Consider the following 23,343-nt stretch of genomic DNA (forward strand, 5'->3'; position numbering starts at 1 on the left):
CCTAGCCAAATATAGTACAAGAATGAACTTTAAATGTGCTTACAGTGACGTAAATTACCTCTGGCTCTACTTCCTGGTCATTTCACATTGTTGCGACGCATAACATTGTGCTCAATGATAATAGCGCCATTGGCTAATAATAAAATTGACATATTCCAGTTTTGTCCACTAGGTTGTTTGAATGACAGACTATAATAGCGCTTCGCTGTGTCCTTGGAAGACTGGCAGAAGCGGAAAGTCATACAGAACACTAAAGACGTTACGAAAAAAAAAAAAACTGAAGATAATAAGACACTTTCATTGTGGATTTATTTCTTCGCATTTTTATGGACACTACACTGCTGTGGGTCCTGCATGGAATAAATCCATTCTAAAAGCTTTCTGTCCAACTGCAGTGAGGGCCACTATCTTCTTGTCAGGAGGTGTCATCTTTGCTTTATTAATTTTTCCATTTCCTAATTATTTTGTGACAATGATATGAAAGTGTGTCCGATTTTGGTGAGGCATATCTTGTATTCCATAAAGCACTTTAATGCCACATGTATTGCGGTTTTGTGGCATTGACAAAGGGATTTCTCAGTGAAATGACAAAAAGCGAAATTAAAAAAATAAACGAATAAAGAGAGAAACTCAAAGTCATCCACATTGGGTGCTTTTTTCTGCTCCATTGTTGGGGTTGTCATACACCCTTAAATTTGATTTCATCGCCCCTAAAATTCCCTCCGACCTCACTCCAAGCGGGCATTGAGCACAATGTCTGCGTAATAGAAGCTGACTTCTAGTAATATACAGTTGTGGTTTAAGTACTTGGCTTAAATCAAGATTTGTTTAACTAGTATTAAATTATGGCTCTTAATACCCACATTTGCAAACTACACTCAATTATTATTACAATACCTCATTTTGCTGCATCTAGGCAATTTTATTCATATGGCACATTTTATCCAGATTATAATTACAAAATTTAAAAAATGTACAACATTTAAAAACATAAACAAAGGAAAAACATTGAAACCATTCAAAAGCAAAGTAAAGAAATAAAAGAAAGCATTCCGTGAAATCCAGTGAATAAAACACCGCAGTACAATACATGCCCTCACAAAAGCACCCTTAAAAAGATTTTTTGGTTTGACAAGATTTTGAATATGCATCGTGATTTTCTGCTTCGTACTTTTACCGGTCATTGTAGTACTTTAGTCCTCCCATCAATAGTTGACCTTGTCCGCTCAGGCCTTTGCCAATCTCCTCATATACTTCAATGACTAGTCAACAAAAGAGTAAAGCCTTTGAAGGCCTTTGCTCTATGAAGACCATATTGATCATACCACTCAAATTATAAAGGATAAAGGTAGTTTCACTTGTACAGACAAAAGCCAAGCTCAGAGCCTCAGTAGCCCCTTCCCCGTGCTTCTTTATTCTTATGTATTCCTCTTCACACTAGTCTTCCTTTTCATCTTATTTGAACTGTAAAATCAATAGAACACTTCTTTGTGAAGAAGCTGTTGAAAAACTGAGGCTGACCACCAGTTGAGGCAATGATGACTTGGGAGAAAGGCCATGCTGATGAAAAGTGCTCTTCTTATATTTTAAAACCATAACACAGAATGTGTTTGCACAATTCCATTTACCTGATTAATTGGCCATGCTTGTTAGCCACATGGGGAAAACACACATGCACGTACAATGGTAAGGCATCACTAATTAAATGCCAGACAATAAAACCATTAACAGATGTTAAAAAACAAAACAAAAAAAAGCTATCCAGACAGAAGACAAAAAGCGAAATTGAAGGGTTAGTTCCTGTAGACAGGATTCCGTCTGATCAACACGGACACTGATTGATTGCAATTATTGTAGCTTCTCTACTGCCATCATCAAGTTAGTCACTGCCCTCAGCAGGGACACGCAAACTGACGAACAATTCAGAGTGAGAGTATGAATTTATTATGGATACTGGAATGTGACATTTTGTAGAAACAAACATCATGACTTACAGAGGTGTGCAACCTCTGAATGTACCATGACAAACAAGTTCAGAATAAAAAAAAGTTGTATTTTCATATTCCCTAAGGCTTTGTTAGTATGATGTGCAAGACAACTAAATTCAGTGTGAGATGTTAAATATCAATGATCACTTTGCCGTGGTTTAATTTGTGAGTGTCCTGTCATCATGACTCACTCTGCTCTTTCCACTCCAAATGTCATAGGTTGTGCCTCACAGATAATCACACAAACCACGGAAAAGAAGAAGAGAATGCTGAAAAGGCATGAGGAGGGAAATAGGAGAAAAAATAGCAGAGCAGAATACGGTACAGTATGTCCCTGCACTAGTTGGTGGTGCAGTGTTTTGCAATTTTCATGACCTGTCAATCACATCCCACTTATTAGGTTTATACTGAGACTAATCCACTTGCTTCTAGCCATGGACGATAGCAGACGATTTTGATTTGATACAATACTTAGGTCTTTTTTTTCAATCCCAATACTTGTAGTGCTATCTATTTACTTTGTTGTAATAAAACATGACAATAGATAACCATTCAACAATTATTTTGTTTATAGTGAAGAAAAGTGGCTTAGAAAATGTCACCATTTTCTGACACCAAAATGAAATTTTTAGTTGAAACAATATTCAGTCAAACGAAGGGATTCTTACAAATGTTTCTATTTTATTTTTGTGGGAATCATGCCAATATAATGGTGAAGATATTTATGATGCTATTTAAAATCATATAGAATAGTACCATACAATTTAAGATCATGTCACAAAATAGTTATATTTAAACTGAAGAGTTGAATACCATTTTAAAAAGTATACAAGTGCGACTTAGTCTAACTTACTGTAACCATCCTCAAAGATGAGTTTGACAAGGCAGACCAAGGCTTGCAGTCCTTGCCTGGCTTCCACTTGATCTTGAAAACCAAGCAAGCAGAAAGATGACACGCATGCTAATGAAAAAGATGATAAATGTGCTCACCTCCTTGTGAACTAGTGCTGCAGGAGCCTCAATTAATACAGCTCCTCATAGCCAAAAGCCCTACTCAGCATCTGCCTCCTGTCCTCTCTTACGCCACTCATCAACTGTCTTGATACAGTGAAGGTGTCAACATTTTCCCTCCATTTAATGCAAGGCTGATGAAACTTTTTCAAACAACCCTAAATTAACCTTTTGTTTGCTTTTACACCTGCACGATAGGTGGGATAAAATCCTCTTACAGACCGGAGATTCATAGCACCTGATTTAACATCAACATGAATTTCATGAAACATGAAAATAATTTCTCATCCTTGGAATGTGACATTCCTGCACGTCCACATCGTCATAGCATCAAACCACGCCTTGCAGAAATGAAACTTGAATGAATGCAGTGTGTGAGCTTCAGAGCTGTGAAAACTGATTGTAGCCTTACCTTAAAATGTTCTTGCCCAATCTTTAGCGACAATAACTTCAACATTTTCTCTAACTCTGTATGAAAATTGTGCACCTGTTCACCACTCCTTATGCGCAAACTACTCCAGCTGTCTCAGATTTGAAGAGTGCTTTCTCCTGACTGAACACCACGGCTTTACATCCACAGATGTTTAATAGGATTTGGATCATCGTTAAGAAAATGCCACTTCAGAATAGTGCTTTGTTTTGAGCTGAGTGTTTTGGGACTTCTGTTAAAGGACATATAGCTTGCAGCTTTGGCCTAGCTTTTTTGAAGCTCCCCAGTATATTTGTGTTCCAGAATGCCTTGAAGTTGTTAGGATTTCCATGTACCCACCACAAGTCCAAGTTCAACATAACAGAAACTCCTCCATTTTCACTCCGAAGTAGAAACGATGTTATTTTCTTTGTACATGTGTTTCATTTTTCTGCCGGTAGACAAAAAGTTGACAAGACTCGGGGAAAAAAAAGAATGTCTGCTTGTATTTCATCCGTCCAAAGGACGTCCTCATAGAAGCTTTATTTCAGTTACCCTTGCGGGTTAAGACTGTTCATATGACCTGACTGTAGAGTTTTATTCAAATGATCTGTTGTACCAGCCATGTTGCATGCACATTCATACAAGCACAGCAAGATGAAGGCAGGAGAGAAGAGAGGCTGCATTCCAGTCTTGCTAGTAGTTATAAAAGTACATATTCCACCTTAAGTGGGGTAATAACAATTTGCAAATGTTAATACTTTCGTATGATAAATGAAATGGTGAAAATAAGGCAATTTAGAGAGGTTTCTGTTGATGACTTGAAATGTGACTTTAATAAAGACTAGAACAAAAGCATGATAGTTTGGATTTAATTGAAAAAAATAAAAGTTAGTTTTAACTTGACAGGATTTGATGTCATATGAAAATAAAAGATAATCATTCTATATGACGTACATTTATCTATTTCAGGGATTGTCTTCATGCACGTCACAAGAATTACAAATTTTAGACAACATTACTGGAGGCCTATTGGAAATAAAAAGCATAATTAAAGAAATGAGAGGTAGAAGCGGCATCCCAGAGGAACAGATGCAGAGGCGAGAGGAAGAGCAGAGGAGGGAGATGAAAGCTAAAATGTACGAGTGTCAAGCCCCAGAGATGACAGAATGCAGGCTGGCTAAGCGCAAGTCTCTTATGATAAAACTTGTGCGCGTACACACATCATAGCTGCGTGTGTGTATACACGTATCAGCACATGGTCTAATAATCTTGATCTCAATCCCCAACAGCGGTAAGAGAAGGTGAACGAATGCACTTTAATGTACTTGTCCATGCACGTGCACAATTGCCTAAGCCAACGTGCATGCGCAAAAAAAGCACGTGTGTGTCAGTCATGGAAATTTAAACTGCCATGTCTCATTCGAATCGTTCCTTTGATCAAACGTCTTTGTTTTCCCCTACTTTCCTCAAAAGCGAATGAAGTGGGAGAGTGATGAGTGAGGGAGAGATGGAGGGAGCATGTGAGGTGAACCAATTGAGAGAAGAGAAATGATTGAGGGTTTTTTTATTTGAACAGTCATTAAAAAAAAAAAGAGTAAACACAAAAACACAATGTGAGACAAATGTACAGGCATGTATATGTACAGTATAATTATTGTATATGTATGATTTAATCTAAAAGTATGACCACGTCTTCTAAGAGGATTTTTTTGGTGTACTTGTCAATCATTTTTCCAAAATTGAGTGGGCCTGTACAACCACAAAGTGGGCACACACTTAAAGAGGCATGACTCAACGGCCCCAAATTCAAATCAGAGCATTTTGAAAGTCTTTTGACTTTTATCGGTTACTTCATTCAATCCACAACTCGCATCGAGGTCACAATTACAGCCACCTTCTTTTGATAGATATTATGCATGACTCTGCGATTGTGATTTGCTTTCCTGAATATGAACTAAAAGTTGTATTGAATGTCATCAAGTACTCATTTTGCCCAAAAATATTTTGCAGAAAAAATTCAAGAGATGGATGGAACCTTATTAACTCTCAGTTTAGCCTCTTAGCCCAAACCAGCACCCGCATGCTGCTTTCACACAATGAGTAACTTATCAAGATTTTGTTTGAGTCCCACGCACTCCATTTTGTTCTGTTTACAGATTTAAAAACGTTTTGGTATAAAATTACGATGCAGTGACGCCTTACAAAAATGCATTGGAGCACAAGTAAAACGAGATCCGGAGGAGGAAGTGGAAGAGTGAATGCTGATGAAGACAGTGATGGAGTGAATGAAAAACAGACTGACAGAATGGCAAGTAGCCTTGAGGGTAGAAAACTAGAAAGCAAGAGGAAAGATAAGTGAGCGTGCGCAGGAGGAATGATTTTAAGACTTGAACATTTGGAAGATTTGAAAAATGAATGGCGAGAAATGAGGAGAAAAATATTGAGGAGTTTAGTGAGTGAATTGGATTAGAGATGGTCAAGAAAATATAAGCCTATACTAAAGGTGGGCAGTGGGTGTGATTGTGGTAAGCTTTATTGATCCAGGTAGTGACACCCAACCTCCTAACATGGATTGCTGAAAGACGGCAGGGTCCCGAGTACTCAAACAGACCGGAGGTACACGACAGAAACACACATACGCAAATATGATGACAATTTTGTAGTACTGCAGTGTTGACAGAAAATATGTTTGACTGTATATCCTTGTTTGGGGATTTCAGTCTGAACCGGATGACATTTACAAACACACACACAAACACACACAATCTCTCTCTTTCTCTTTCTCTCTCTCTCTCTCACTCACACACACACACATATGGGACACCCTTCTTTGTTCTGTGTTCATTGATCCAGAGCTGGGAAAAGTCAGACCACTCATGCTGTGACACAATCTTGGCTCCCACACACACTTATACTTAAACACGTATATAATATACAGCCATTCACACACTGGGTCTGTGGGAAGGAAGGAAGGAAGGAAGGAAGGAAGGAAGGAAGGAAGGAAGGAAGGAAGGAAGGAAGGAAGGAAGGAAGGAAGGAAGGAAGGAAGGAAGGAAGGAAGGAAGGAAGGAAGGAAGGAAGGAAGGAAGGAAGGAAGGAAGGAAGGAAGGAAGGAAGGAAGGAAGGAAGGAAGGAAGGAAGGAAGGAAGGAACGAAGAATGGAAGAAAGGCAGAATGGAAGAAAGGCAGAATGGAAGAAAGGCAGAATGGAAGAAAGGAAGTGGTGGATAAGAAGGTGAAAAAGGATGCATATCACAAAATCACACAGGACAAGAAAAGGCAAAGAATAAATTAGCTAATATATAAAAGAAAATGCTGAATTATCAAACAAATTCTCACTAATCTGAGTTATCTGTGTTTGCTGGAACTGTATGGGCCATATGTACGTGAGTGAGTGAGTGAGTGAGTGAGTGAGTGAGTGAGTGAGTGAGTGAGTGAGTGAGTGAGTGAGTGAGTGAGTGAGTGAGTGAGTGAGTGAGTGAGTGAGTGAGTGAGTGAGTGAGTGAGTGAGTGAGTGAGTGAGTGAGTGAGTGAGTGAGTGAGTGAGTGAGTGAGTGAGTGAGTGAGTGAGTGAGTGAGTGAGTGAGTGAGTGAGTGAGTGAGTGAGTGAGTGAGTGAGTGAGTGAGTGAGTGAGTGAGTGAGTGAGTGAGTGAGTGAGTGAGAGAGTGAGTGAGTGAGTGAGTGTGAGTGTGAGTGTGAGTGTGAGTGTGAGAGTGAGAGTGAGAGTGAGTGTGAGTGTGAGAGTGAGAGAGAGAGAGAGAGAGAGAGAGAGAGAGAGAGAGAGAGAGAGAGAGAGAGAGAGAGGCGAAGCAGACACCAATAGCTGTACAAGGCCAAGCCTCCAGTATATAGATCATATCCCAATCACCATATTATTGCCTTCAACTCGGGATGGAAGAGAGATGAACACAACAGTTTTACAGCCGGTTCTCATTCAAAGGCGCATGCACACATACTCCCTCTCTCTCTCTCCGCCTCGCTCTCTTTTTTTCCATGCCTTTTTCATTCCACATAACTACTGGTGAATAATAGTTCAAAACTAGTACACTGTAAGAGAAAAGAAAATAGTCAGAATTGCAAATATGAATGAAAATCATCTGATATGTAACAGATTTTTCATCACTATGTGTAACCGAGGAAAAAAAAATAGCAAAATACATAAACACTTGTAGGGTAGAAATATGCAGCCACTCTGTAATTAGGTGGATTCGAACAAAAAACTTTATTTTGGATAAAGGGTAATGAAATGTAAAACAAACTTATTAGGGCAAACACAACATCTGCAATAAAGTATTTTAAGATGCATTTTAAAAGTTGTCATGTCTACATTTTAAAGACAACTTTTGTAAGTTCATCCCAAGGTAATTTTTAGGCTGATTTAGTCTTTATTACTTGAAATATACTTGGAAAAAAAAAAGTCTCTGAACTTACATTTGCATCACCTCCACTTGACTGCATTAGTTCTCGTTTTAAAAAAGTTTGTTGAGGGTTTGAACTCAGTTTCAACCCATTCACAGAAGAATTTGCGAGCACTAAAAACAATGTGCCAATGGGGCTTGATGGAAGCAGGAGACACACTTGGATGGCGGATGGTGCATGGCTCAGGAGAACGGGAATCATTACTGTTATTTGTTTATTGGCTTGTTGGCTACCAAACCTTACAAGCGTTCAGGCGAGGCAGACAATAGCGAGTTCGACATTTGGACGGAATTGAATATTGATCAGGGATCTGTTTAGTTTATCAGATGGGCAAATGCTATGTCTTAATCAAAAGGCAATGTTGAATGTGCTTGAAGTTATGCAATTTTTTTGTGATTTTGACAAACATCTCACGGAAAAACTATAATTCGGAAGTCACACAAAAATCTGTTTCATGTTAGACTTCTGCAAACGAGTCAAGTAAAGACTCAAGTATTTTTTGGAATTGAATTTTTCATACGTGAAACCAGATCTTGTAACGGTGTTTACATTTACTATTCGACAATATAACTATCTTTCCAATACACTCCAAAAATGATGAAGCTGGCAAACGAACATCTATCAATAGCTGTGACTGTCTTCGTCACTCTCACTATTCTTTCTCTCGCTCACCACCTCTGGTGTAACTACCGGCTACGTTATCTCCTAGCAACAGCATCACGCATTGTGATGACAGTTTCAAGTTATGACCATTTCTTGGGTAAAAAAAAAAAAAAAAAGCATGAATATTTGACATGTTCGAGTTCATGTCTATTGTTTGAGGTGTGAGTTGTGGCATTGTCAATTCTAATTTCACACTTTAGCTATTGCTCAAGATTTTTTTTCCCCCTCTCAGGTTTGACTTCATTTGTGGTTGCTCACATTACTTTTCAAATATTAACGCGGTCATACTTGAGTGAGAATGAACTTCTGCCCCAATGGACAAACAGAAGATGTCTGCTCTGAAATCATTACTTTGAAGCAGCATTAAACACACCAGTCATTTCAAGACACTAACTAGCAAAAATAATGGAATGGAAAAATCGTCAGGGACGATAGAGGAGAATATGCAAAGAGGTGTCCGATGTTACTTCAGTCCAGAGTTCTTTTTAAAACGGTTATTCTATTCAAACATGTTTGCATGTAGTCAATAAAGAATATCAGATTACCTTCAAGGTTATCCCCACCTCATTTTTTCCAAACTCCTGTTTGGTGTGATGAAGAGAGAAATTGAATGTGGCAGGAATAAAATGTGTTAAATGTGGCAACAGTCAAGGTAGGAGTCAGGGAGACACATGGCGGGACACTTACTGTGATGGATCTTTCCTTTGCTCTTGTAAATCTTCATTAGACGGAACGGAACACTTCTTCTCTTGCGAGAGAACACAGTCGATTCAAATGTCACCTTACCTCCGGCTTTTTTGATGAACCGAATTATGTACTATGTAAGAGAAATTTACCAGAACGGACGAGTACATGTTGTCTAATAATGGCATTGTGTTTAGTAAGATGTAGCCCATCACACAAGGTCATTCCTGTACACAACCTTTTATGTAACTGGGAGAAAAAAGAAAATGTTCAACACCTAGTGTGTTACTTTAAAAGCTGCTCTGCACAACCTTTCCACTCCTATGCCTGTAATAAAATTACAAAAGGAATCCCCCTTGGTCTTACCCAGGATTTATGTCAATCATCTAAAAGATTACTACCACAACACACTATAAAAATTTAATTGCAAAAAAACTGCAGATTTGCAGTAGTTTTTGCAAGGTAATGTTTGTATAATGCATTTCATACACAATGTGCTTAACCCAATTAACAGAAAATGATTAAAATTGCAACAATTTGCTCATCCGTCTTCCACAATTTGTGGTTACCACTCCGTAAAAGTGAGTGGCCACTCAGTTTTTTCCTTCGTCTTTAAATATTTTACAATTACCAATAAAAACATCATAACACTATTATTGAATGTGCTTTGAACAAATTTGGAATTTTGTTGGTGGTTATATAACTTAATCTGTAACCAAAAAGCAGTGGTCGTTTTCAAAAATGTTACTGAGCACCTATCTAAAGGTACTAAGCCGCAGGGGGATACAGGGGGCAACCCTATTCACTGCATTTCCACCAGAAGACGAAACGTCAAGGATTGGGGGTCCCGGGGTGATGACCGTGTAGCTAACATTCTTGGTGTGAGGTCAGATCAAGGCAGTGGCTGTCCAAGCAATGTACAGCCCTCAAAGGGCACCGGAGGTGCAACAAGCCAGTAGGAACACCATCTTGGTTTTATTGCAGTACTGAGTGGAGGAATCAATTTAAACTCTGCTCCTTTCATTTCCCATTTCTTTTGTAATTACAGTGCTCAAAATAAATGAGTACGCCCTTTTGAATTATTTTTTTTTAATCTTGTACCGAACGCAATAACAATTTTAGAATGTTAATGATGATTAGTTTTTTATCCATTTATCAGGGTTCGGCAGGAAGCTTTCCATGGTTGGGGTCGAGGGGTAAAATCAAGAAACAAGTGAGAAACAGACACAGGTCAGGTGTAAAAAAACAGAGATAAATTGGAAAAATGATCAAACCTATTGTATTTTAGGATATTGCAACTGTGTTTAGGAAGCAAACTGATATCTCTGCACTATTCAAATTTGAAGCAGATTGTGAACCTGATACCGTCCAGATATACCGTATTTTCCTGACTAGAAGTCGTTTTAGTTTTTTTTCATAGATTGGCTGGGGTTGCGACTTATACTCAGGAGCGACTGATACCCCATCTCGACGTGTCTTTCTTCTTTATTGTGCATTTTATGGCTGGTGCGACTTATAGTTCAGAAAATACGGTAAATTGAATTCTTATTGACTGATTTTCTGCAGTACTAACCAAATGTTGCTATAGTCTACAGACAGACAGACAGACAGACAGACAGATAGATGGATACTAGATTGACATTCAAACAGGCACAGTCGAGACAAATGAAGCAACAACAGGGTTAAGGGCAAGATCAAGAGACTTTTTCAATGAAAAAGAAACCGCATCATGAGTTCCATATCAAAACAAGTCTCTTTCATGTCAAAAAGAAAAGGGAATACGTTATTTTCCCTTAGTGTATTTTCAATTTTGGAAATGAAAGTTGCATGGGCTGCCTGTCGTCCTTTGTGGCATTGAGGCAAAGGTGCAGAAACAAAGATATGAGGAGTTGATTTGCTTCCAGGTTAAGATGAATGCTCCCAAACATCAAGATTTCTTTGCAGTCAATACCTGCACTGATGTCACACCTGAAAGAACCTTTTATTTACACGGCGGTAGCTGTGATTTGGGAAGCTAGGGACAAGTGGTGCTCCTGTGACATTGATTGACAAAATGCTTGTCTTTTATTACTTTATTTATTCATTATTTTCTTTTCTGGAGAGCAAAGTTGAAAATTCTGTATTGCAGTTCATTTCGCATGGTGGGGTTTTATTACAGAGCATGACATTACATGCAATGTTTTATATTAAATTACATTTTTTACGTTACATTGCGTCAAAGCTGACGTTTTCACTGTGAAAACTGCTAGCAAGATTTGAATGGAACGTCACTTCACTATTCGCTTGATTATAGTTATACAATCAAAAGTCAGACGAACTATTGACTACCGTCAATAACTACTGTTAAAGTAATGACTCAAAAATTGATGTTTTTTTTTTTGATGCAGCTCTAGTGTGGAATAAGATTGTGTAGGTGTACCTGATGTTTCTGCCAGGGAATATATACTTAGTGGTGAAATGGATTAGTCATAGCTTAGGCTTTTTGAATCTACTCTATCATTAGGTTTTATTTTTCTATTCCGCATGTATGACTGATTTGGGATGCTTAATATTAATTTCATGGAAATTCAATCAATTTGCAATGCTACAGTCCGTTTATCAAAGACCATGTGTCTCTGTTATCTTTAGTCATAAAGGGCGACTGACTCGGTGTGAGATGAGGTGTAATGCAATATCAATCCTGATTCAGTTCAATTCTAATGGTTTGTCCCTACTTCATGCGTTATTTTCACACAATATTCACAATTTAAAGTGTTTAAAATAGTTTGAAGACAAATACATTACTGCTCTTGAATGCAACTTAAAGTATGTCTGCGAAATGCTGCAAAATCGGTGTGGTGTAATTCTCGATGGTATTAAACGCCTGGATAGGTTTTTATTTTCTTGGACACAGAAGATTTTAAGATTAGATACATTTAAGTTGGCTTGTTCTGTTAAAATTGATTGCTGCAATGCCTTGTTGCACAAAGGTGCCGTACCTGTGCACCACGGAGATAATTTTGCTTTTATGACCTATTCAAAGGCTTGCCATTATTAAACCCAAGTTTAACATTTTCATGTTTTATTTGACGTATTCTTAACTCTCATACAAGTGAACCATTAGTTTCCAGTAATCATGGTCATCATCAAAGCACTAAATAAAAACATTAAATGATACATAGCAGAAATGTAATGCACTTTATTTGTCGTCTGCTAGTTATTGAGTTGGTTTTACTGTTCTAAATGCGAGTGCGCTCTTCTCTTACTAAGCTTTTGAGCTTTTGTTTGGAATGAATGACCACAACAAAAGTCAAAGATAAATGCCTGCAGTCGATACTTTGAACTCACTTGAACTAAGCTGTATGTTTATTTCTGTTCAGTCGTAAGAGATTAGGTTGAAATCGGTTGTTTTTATGTAAGCTCTTGCTGTATTAGATTGAGAATCTATTGAGATTCCAAATTGCATCTCTTGTGCTTTGTTTTATACCATGGGCTCTCTTCTCTCCTCTTAAGGCTTTCTGCAGGTATTAGTGCTATTAATATCATTAAATGAGTAAACACTCTCCTCTTCCCCGACCTGATTTCTCTCCTTAACTAATCTCCATCAGTCGAGACAGCACATTTAAGTCAATTTAGTAACATGGCCAAAGCAATAATGCAAGTATGCTCTAGTTTTATAGTACCGTTTTTACCGCTAAAAATGCGACCACCTCATGTTCTTACTAGGAAACAATGTTTAGAAGCTTCACATATACTGTACTGTATTCTTTTTTTTTATTGAACCACAAACATGGTGCGATTGTCAAGAAGGAAGCACATTGCCCTGTCCACTGTACTTATATTATAATGATATAAAAGAGGAAATAGGCAAAAAATAAAGGAGTGCAAGTTAGAGGGTTACTGTATATGTTGGATCTTGCTCTGTGCCAATTTATGTGAATGTGATACAATGTGGCATTTTCGATTGGTCATGACATCTGTGTTGTGATGCTTACCAGCTACTTTTGTGACACCTACTTTTTCGACATCATGTCCACTCTTCACCGTTTGGTTCATTTCACTGTTTGCCCTGCCTCAAAAATGCGGTTACTAACTAGACAACCCTAACCTGGTAACCTGGGAAGCTGGTACAACGATGAGTCGGGATTTCCAGGCGAAAATGAACATTACATGTCAAGTAATACAAATGCTTTGTGTCGCAACAAAAAATGATGTTTGTTTCGTGACTAATTTGATTTGGATTTGGATGATTTGGATATGTTCTGTGGCAGCGTAGGCAGAAAAATAAAGGCATGTTATTGGATTCCCTCAAATCTGAAGTAGGCCTTGATCATTTGCCTATATGAATCACATACAGTATTTGCCAATATAACAGCAGTGTGGCACACTGACGGGCTATACTCAGAGACAGAGCTGAATATCATTCAAAAATATACCAATCAATTGCTTGTACGCACTCATTCTAAATGTGAATGCTAAATTACAGAATCATAGATTATTAAATATGGAAAACAACTGGAAAATTGTAATCTGCTAAGTAATGCAGTGCATTCAAACCAATGGGGGCGCAGTCACCATACAAGCACTACACAAGTGATAGATTCCATCTACCAGAGAAATGCTTTGTAAAAATACTCCTTCACTGTTATCCAACCAGACAATATCTTTCAGGAAACACTTTTATTCAGACAGGCACCGAAGGTAATGTTTACTATTATGCTCCATCTGTTAAAGACTCTAGTTTGTTTATGATCCTGCTAACAAGCAAATGGGTAACGAGTTGAAACAAACCCTACAATTTAAGATCATATCCCCCTATAATGTGCATCCAAGCACCCAATAAAAACAGTCCAATTTATTCTTGTCTTGATTTGCACCAAAGAATGATAAATTGGTTAAGGTGCAAAATGAATTAGGAAAAACAGAATTAGGGTTTTGCAAAGAGTCTGGAGGTTAATAATGTGTTGGCTGATTACTTGCCTGCTATCTCCTCTTGCCTGCTAGATATCTGGGACGAGGAGACAAAGCTTTAAGTAGAACTTTGGGGGGTGCAACTAAGCACCAAATTTAGAGCAAGAACTTGTATCAAAACGGATCTTAATATTGTCAAACTCCCAAAACATCTTTATATAGAAAACCCTGCCATGTCACTCAGTCACCTTCAATGCAATGCTTTTAATCTCTCCTTTGGAATTTTTGAAGATCTAGTTCTAGGTTTTTCTATTTCCTAGCCCTCAAAAAAAAAGATACACGCCACCAAGCTTGCTGTGCTCAAATTGCTCTTCCACCTCCCCTTGACACACTGTGGCTCATTTGGCTGATGATGAGCTCTGTTTTGTTCTTGAGAGAGGAAAAAAAAAAATCTCCTGACAAAAAAGTGTATCGGCACACATTTGTGTGAGTGATATGAATGTGTCATTTGCTTTTAATGCACATGCAGCCTGGCCTGGCCTATAAAAGTGGCTGGCATGAGTTTTGCGCCGTCACAGCTGGAGAAGCGATAAGTGACTTGTCAGGAGAGCGAACGGCAAGACGATAGATGCATGTAGATGCAATATGCTGCTGGTAACTTCATGTAAACATGCTGGGCCATTCCGGTGGCACATATGGCACACCTTTGGGGGAAGCACTCGTGTACAGCGAGTTAAAGAGCAAAAACCAATCGACTGTTGCAGAAATATTTCTGTTTGAAATATGGACATGTACATGGGGTTAACTTTTTAGAAAAATGAAGCAATGTGTAGTCATAAATTTATAGTTAGAGATAAACAGGTTATACTGATGAAGAAAATAATTCATCCCCTCCCCAACTCTACCCTCACTAGAAATATAAATCAAATAAATGTTGATAATTGTCAACTGTAGAAGTGTGATTGCATTTTGTGCGCAGAAGCTTTAACTATCTAAAACTTTTCTCATCTTTGTAAACATTGTTAATTGTTTGCAACGATTCCAACCTCTGTGTTGAGTTTTCAGTCAGAGAACATCAAATATGTGGAATCAGGCACGAAAATTAACTACAAAATGTTATTTAATGTTTTTTAGGGTTTTATTGCTCCTACTTTTCTCTCTTCAATGTTCAGCACTTTTATATGGTTTACTTCTTTTATAGTTTACTTCTAAACACACATTTATATCTTTAGCCAGGACAGTTTTAATTGACCTACTACCACTTCTGTAAATGGTGATTTGTGATTGTTTAGGAAAACTGTGTGTAATTGTTTTTATAAGGACATACACGTATTCCAGTGAGTCCATGCTTGCTTCATTTAGTGGTTTGATGCTCAACTGAAGGAGCCCATTAAATAATGCTAATTAAACGAAAATAGCATTGACACAATAATCAGCTGGACTATCCTGGCCTCATTTCTAATCAACAGGACTAAATTGCATATAGTAAAGTCAATGTAATTAACAAAAATAAAATGAAACCTCATAATCAAGTGGCCAATAGGAGAACACTGAATCATGAAATGACGTGAACACTTTTTCCCCTGGCTATTTATCAGCCGATTTCACACTGCCCATTTAAGTTTTGTTTTTTTCCTGACTTTTACCCGGTTTGCTTGAGTAAGGTACAGATGCAGGAAGTGGCGGTTAAATTTGTTGGCGGAGCATTGGCGGTGTGAATGCATAAAGATCTGCCTGAAATGGAAAAAAATCTCATGTATGCCTTTGATACGCCACTTTATTGGATATGCAGTGTGAATATAACTCAGTATTTGATATTATCAATTATCAGCCTACAGTAGCTGTGGTAAGAGTAGAGTAGGAGTTTTGGTGAAAGACCGTCTTGAACAAAGATTATTTACTGCTTGAATGTCATTTCAACAGACAGTACGATAACTCCCTTGCTGCATGGGAATGACAAATTAAACAGTATCAGGGGAATAATTGTCTTAAGGTAATAAAGGGCGCCACCTGCTTGTGCTCACAACTGAGAGGGAAGGTAGAGAAAATGATACGATAAGCCCTTTAATTGCTCTTAAATTTAACATGCACATGATAACATGACAAAAGTATGTATGGCTTATTAAAATAGTGTATACCTTTTTATACAGTAATTGAATAATCCTCCAGACAAGATAAATGAGTCAATCTTGTTTGCATATTTCAAACCGCCTAACGGCGGGAAAAAAAAAAAAGGATGAAACTGTTGTGGTTGAAAGATCAAATAGTGTGTAGCCAGGCTTCACATATAAGCTACTCACACAGTGTTGAAGTGTTAATGATTGTTGGGTTGATTTATTCAGCGTGTCAATGCTGGATTGCACTGCCATTATATCAGAGTCATGCAAGTGACTCATACACTGTAGCATCAAGGCTTAATCACTGAGATGAGGGAGAGCTACTTTGCCACACGCATCAATAAAATCAACTGGATCATGTCCAAAATCCATTTCAACAGGTTTGGGAAATGATGACAATTGCTGCCCCACCCATCAATGACAAAAGACATCAACGTGATCAACGACGGCTTTACATCATGGCCAAATGGAGTTGTGGAGTTGTTAAACATTGTGTATTCTTTCAACAGCTACAATTATATGGGTCTGACCAATGTTGTTTACAAGAGCCCATGTGCATTTCTTGGGCCCTAAAATATGTTTTCTTGCATTGTATACTATAGTAGGTTATTGGCTAACTGGAAACTGCTATTGTTGTCAAAGAAAGTCATAAACAACTACAATAATAATAATAATAATAATAATAATAAGTATAGATTATTAAGAGTATTATCGTCACTTTCACTACTCTATTCATTGCGGTGGAAAGCACTCTACTGGGTTTCAATAGCAACCAGTGGTGGCATTAATTTGGGAGAAAATCTGCAGGCTACTGTGGTGCCTCATAAAAACAATTTAGTAAAAATCCACGCATGATTGACGTCCAACGAAATGCTTGAATTTGTGTTTTTTATAAACCCAAAACATAAGTATGCACAAGTAAGTCCAATGTGGTAGAGGAAAAATTCATGATTCCATCCTAAAATAAAAAAAAAATTCTATTTTTGTTTTTTATTAATCAAAGGACCCAGTCCGAGTCAGTTGAAGGCCAAATGCGACCCATGGGGCCTCCTGTTGCCCAACACTGGCATAGGTGGTGTCCAGGAGGACAGGATGTGTAATGGTGAGTTTAATGTGTAATTATTGTATCTGAAGCAGGATGTGGACCCTGGAGATCCCCTCTTGGGCCATGTTCCCCACCATCATGTCTGCTCTCTGAAGCCTCTTCGGCTTCACAGCTCCAACTACACTTGTGTCTCTACAAACAAAATCATTTGTACAGAATTGTACAGTATGTACTGTAAAGATAATGTTTTTATTGATCAAATATCCCAGAGGACCGTTCTTTTTAATCCGCTCACTACTTCTCGTGATAAGTCAGTCGGATAGAATACCTAAGCGCTGAGCTTGATTTAAAATAAATAAATAAATAAATCGAAATTGAATAATTTATTTAGTGGTGCACCACTAAATTTTCAGTGACCACTTTTATCACATAGGTTTAGTCCAACACTATTTTCTGAGAAACTTTTTATCCGTACTGTGGGTACATAAAAAAAAGTAATTACATTTGCCCTTATCGGCCCATAGCTCATTACCCTTTGCTTTGACCTTCAATGTGTATCGGATGTGATATTAATAATGGTAATAGATGGCATGTAGGTTCGTGGCCTCTACAAGCTATTCTTTAAGTACAACTCTGCACCTGTTCCCCAGAGATACTTCTGCTTCCAGTATTCATGACTTCATGTATTTTCCTGATTCATCATCAAAATCATGCCTAAATAAAGCGTTGTTTGTGTAAAATGAATCTAAATAGTTTTGATTAGTCTATCCGTTATCGGATGTTACTAGCCCATCCAAGTAATACTTACAAAAGAAGTTGAACACCATCATTTTATACATTTAACACAATTTATAAGCCATCGTCACTAGATTTAAAAACAAAATTGAAGCGTTTCTTCAATTCCCAACTGTATTGAAACTGCTAAAAAAAAAAAAAAAAAAGAAATCACCATCATATTTGCTCTGTGGTTGGAAAGCAGGTCATTCCAGCCAATTTGGTTTCAGATCGGCTAAAGCCCTTCACTTTGGAATACTATTGTGACTGAAATCTGTTTAATTTGCCATTTTAGATCCATGTGACATTTTAAAGAAAGAAACTAATTGCTAGTGCCCATATAATAATACTGTATATGCATACTCGGTCAAAGTTTTATTAGTATACCAGTCATTTAACTTATTTATGTGCATCATAAATGCCCCTTAAATATTAATCACAATGTAAAAAGAAAAATAGCTGTGGCTCATTATCAGTACCATAACATCTGAAACAGTGTAGATGGTATGCATTAGTTTTGTTAGGTGCTTTACATCAACCTCACTATGTGAGGAGAATGCAGCCCTTTACAATTTATGCAACTTTCATATTGTAAGATTTCATTTGTGCATCAAATTTAGACCTGATACCAGATTTCGTTTTAGAGTTTTATTCAATATCATTTTTGTGCAACACGTTCAGAAGTGCCCTTGGAAAGGAGAGAGGCGAAAACAAAAAAGGAGAAAAAAAACACAAAAACAAAAAAAAAAGAAATCACTGAACCACTAATTGCGCCGTTTTGGATGCTCAGCGCCCATAAACGCATGAATGAACTAGCCTCGGGTGGCTACTGAATATAAGGGGGCTAAATCTCAGTGGGTAAACAGCCACCATGTGAATGTTGATTCACACTGGCTATGGTTTAAAAGGCAATGGATAGCTTTTTGCAGACAAATTAATGGGCAACTCCCCACCATTTAGATGTTCTGAAACTTTACTTGGCGATATTCTGACACACATCCGCTGAGGGATACTATATAAAACTGAAAATAGATTTGAAAAATAAAGCATACTTTGTTTAAAATGTATTTAGTTTGACTTTTAATCTTAAAAAAAAAAAAAATCAACAGGCTTATATGTCAAACGTGTGCCGGGTGTGCATGTGCAAGTGCGTGCTTCAGAAGTATGGATGGGAGATGTAAAAAATAAATAAATAATTGTAAACAAATGCCTGAGGTGTGAACGGGAGAATGTAGCCTCACGGACCTGTGCGATGTCTTACGTTACTCCTGATCTTTTCCTTCTTGTGATCCAGGTACTGGCAGAAGTTGGCTGTTAATCACACCTTTACTTAAAACGTTTACCAGCCCTTGTCTCAAACACATTATCATTATGCACCACCTGCAAAAGCGCTTTGTGAGAGGTAAGCATGGCGGCACCACTTTTCACAGTGTATGGAGATGAGCCATGTGAAAGGAAATAAAGAGTTGAAAGAAGTTTTGTAACATGTAACATCAGGACTTCCTGTAACAGGCTGCATGTTAGCATTGGTCATTTAGAAACTCCAAACCTGCTTTGCTGAATAGATGGTAACTTTTGTTGATATTTCAAAAATATGATGCTGGTTTGAGCATTTGAGCCTTTCAATCACGCTATTTAAGATGCAAAATCAGCCGAGACAATCTATCTTAGCGTTTGTATGTTCAATCAAGTCTATATGTGCAAAGCTTCTGTGAAATCAATTTTCTGCGATGACGAGATGAAAGAATGATGTCTCACTCGAGCTATTAAAGAGCTCTTCAAAGACTAGACTTGAGCTTACAAGTGCAAATTTAAATTATTTGTTTCTCCATAGATACAACTTGATCTTAATCTTCAATTGGACAAAAATTCATTACGCCTTGATTGATTCTAATGAATGTAATTCACGGCCCAGCTATTTCTGACAATCAATAGCACTTAAACTTCCCAAATTGATATTGAAACCTGAAGTGATTTACAAGCAGTGACACTTTAATCACATTCACACACACACACACACACACCAAAGAAGCCCTTAATATTGTATATTGGGTCTAAAGTGGTATAATCCCAATGTCCCCAAAGTTGTCCTTGTTCATATCCTCTGATTGCATTTATGGAGAACACACACATACACAGGCACACACACACAAACACACACACACACACACACACACGAACTTGCACAAAGAAACAGGATATTTATTTGACAGGAAGGCTGTGTTCCAAATTCTTAAAGCCATATTTGGTAGCAAACCAAATCCTTAATATACCATACTATAATTTACATGTGAATGCACATTTAATTAGGATTATTTATTCTATGAGAAATTATGGACTTTTCAACGACGATAAACTTCTCTCTCCTCTCTAAAAATTGCTCAGCAGAGGTGAAAGCAGCTGCATTCAACAGAGCCAAGGATCTTATACCAGTTCAAGAAACAAGCAGAAGAATAAAATTATTTTTATTCAGCAGACCGGTTGATGTACTCACACTCCGATTGGTTGAAATTTCACTGGCGGACACCCAAAAATGTTCTTTGTGCTTGAAATATTTTCATTAGGCCACAGCAATTGTGCACTAGCCATGTCGACAACTTACTAATGACACCTGACAAGAGGTTTGGCAGTTTCACTTGAATTAGTTTCCTTTTTGTTACTCAGCGTAGACTATCTGATTTTGGTTGAGGGAATCACATGGACAAAGTCTCTTAAACAATAAAAAAAAAAAAAACTATTCTTAATGGGTGCCTTTTTGAAGTATTCCACTAAACTTCATTCGCAATAAACCTTTCAGCACCACCGCATCTATAAAAAGCCTTTAAGAACACCTTATGGGACAATAGGTTGAAAGAAAAATTTAAATCTAGTGCGAGTCATAGTTGTTCAGATATACTGTAGCTTTTCCACTGCATGCTACATACTCACAGCTCCATACTTAAAATTGACACTTGGTAGGGCTTACTCTGCGTGTGACAATACAAATACACCAATTATGAATTTCCATAAAATGTCATGCACAATGGTTGACATTTTATGATAGGAGTATGTTACCATGTCCTCTTAAAATCAAGTAAATGTCACAAACTTGCACAAATTATGGCATCAGGACAAACAAAGACAATCAATATACATTATAGGTTACTCAATACAATATGCCCAACTGTTCTTTAGGTTAAGTAGACTGACTAACATTTAAGGTTTTTATTTTTTTTAAATCAGAATGTCAATTTTTATCTTTCGATTGAGCAACCAGCATACCAAAGTAAAGTCAATTTCTTTTCAGAAGCGTGATCACATAAAAAGCAGCTTGAAATGTCAAACCCCAGGCGAATGGCATCGATTCGATTTGCTGATTTATCCAATTGTTGGTTACCAGTAACAGCAGGCAGTATAGAGAAAATTAACATTTCTACATAAAAAATTATCATCTGCATTACATTCCCATATTTGCCTTTAAATTACTTTAAGCATACATGAAACTTTTAACAAAGGAGCCAAACATTTCTTACCAACTGCCCATGTGGCCTGTGTCTTTGATTGAACAAACATTTCCAAAAAGGTTCCACCCCTTTAAATTGCTTACCTGTGCGTCCATGAATGAGTCCCAGAACTACAAGAAGAAAGGTTCCCCAGTAAAAAGGAAACCTAACCCCAATCTGAATTTAACCAAATCTTCCGACACTGTAACATCAGATCAAAATCTTGTTTGATCAGAATTTGTTTATATTATGTGACTCAAATTTCCCAGTCACTTTAGATGCCTGTGTGAAAAACAACATGGAATGGTTGTTTGGGTATTTTGAGATTTATTCAATTAAAGCAAGTTTGGATTCTAGTGAATAATATTTATCCCAACATACACACTCACTGATATAGGGCTACAGTAGCCCTACATTATTCTTACTTCCTTGTGTACACATTGAAAATCTAAAGACATCCAACAAAAGAGACATGTATTAAAATTAAATTAAGCCTTTACAAAAGTTGAAATTGTAGTTTTGATTGTGCCGTTTACCCTTCCATATTTTCATAGTTGGTGCATTCATTAGGGTCACGAATGAGCTGAACTGGAGTCGATCCCAGATGATTTTAAGCAAGGAGTGGGGTACGCTTACCAGCCAATTATAGGACCCACATATATAGACAAACAACAATCACATTGACAACATGGTCTTCACTTTACCCCCCATGCGTGTTTTTGGAATGTTGGATGAAGCCCGTGCATACATATGGAGAAAACTCATACAAGCACAGGAAAACAAGCATTAATTTAACAAAATGTTTTTTTTTTTATTAAATTCACAACAACCCTAATATTAGACTGTATCAAGCAATTCATATGCCTTACCCCAGACTATTATTTTTTTAGTATGAACCGATATTTTGATACAGCTTTTGGGTTGGCTCTTATTAAATTGTGCCCTGTGCAGATATGCCCAATGTTCTCCCCAAAACTTCTTCATCGTCTTTATAGCGTGGATAAAAATAATGTATATAGCGTGGTTCTGGTCAGGAGTACCAACACATCACACCCACTCCAGCAGCAAGTAATATCTTTCAAGTGGGTGTTGTGCACTGCACTTGAAAATGATCACGAACTGCTGCTATCACTACACATGAGTGGAGATTGAAAGAGAAAAACAGCAATGGGGTGGATTATTCCTCCCTATCCACTTCTCCAAAATTCTTGCACATAGCCTCGGTGAATCCACCCCATTGGACCTTTCCGTCCCGTTATTCAAGCTAAGTATCCCACCGACGCACACAGCAACTCTGTGCAAGCCCAGCATTATTGAAATTCGCCCCACGCACTGAATTGACATACCACGACTGCAATCCGTTTAGTGCCCTAAGCAGAGCGTGATGAGCGTGTTTGGAGAATCCCACCAGCATACACCTTTTTGATATATTTTGGACTAAAACAATCTAGAAGTCAAACGTGGATCTAATATCAGCATACCGGTGACCTAATTCCCCACTTGCAGGTGCAGGTCAAAAAAAAAAAAAAAAAAAAACAGGGTGGGGAGGAGGGGGGGCGCAGTCATCGTCCAACTGGCCACCCGTACATCCATTTACCCAGCATCGCACGCGCGGTGAATCCTAACTCTGCCCCCGGGGGCGAGCGCATAACAGTCGGCTGAGCGTCTTACCTTGAGCGCTTCTATATCCAAAGATGCTGATCGTTCCATGAGGAGGGCGGTTCGGGCTATGAGCCTACTCTGGAACCAGCATAGAAGTCCTGTGCGATGACCAAAACAAGGAAACTGTACATAGGCTTATAAATAGAATTGGAAAAAAGTTCGGATGCTCTTTAGATGGCCAAACTCTGCTACAAC

At 37.8% G+C, this 23,343-nt stretch overlaps 1 protein-coding gene across 3 annotated transcripts in view; it reads right to left on the bottom strand.

The window, feature by feature from the left end:
- The window catches only part of sgcz (sarcoglycan zeta), a 161,360-nt gene extending 139,729 nt beyond the window's left edge, over positions 1-21,631 (bottom strand). The window contains exon 1 of one of the 3 annotated variants that reach the window (XM_085913017.1): positions 21,591-21,631. In XM_085913017.1, the coding sequence (XP_085769143.1) occupies positions 21,591-21,602 (12 nt within the window). In that variant the 5' untranslated portion in view covers positions 21,603-21,631. The other 2 variants (XM_085913018.1, XM_085913016.1) reach the window with 2 other exon arrangements.
- Positions 21,632-23,343: the final 1,712 nt, after the last annotated feature.

This window comes from Syngnathus leptorhynchus, chromosome 5 (assembly GCF_054491065.1).
Source record: "Syngnathus leptorhynchus isolate UIUO chromosome 5, UIUO_Slep, whole genome shotgun sequence".
Lineage (NCBI taxonomy): Eukaryota > Metazoa > Chordata > Actinopteri > Syngnathiformes > Syngnathidae > Syngnathus > Syngnathus leptorhynchus.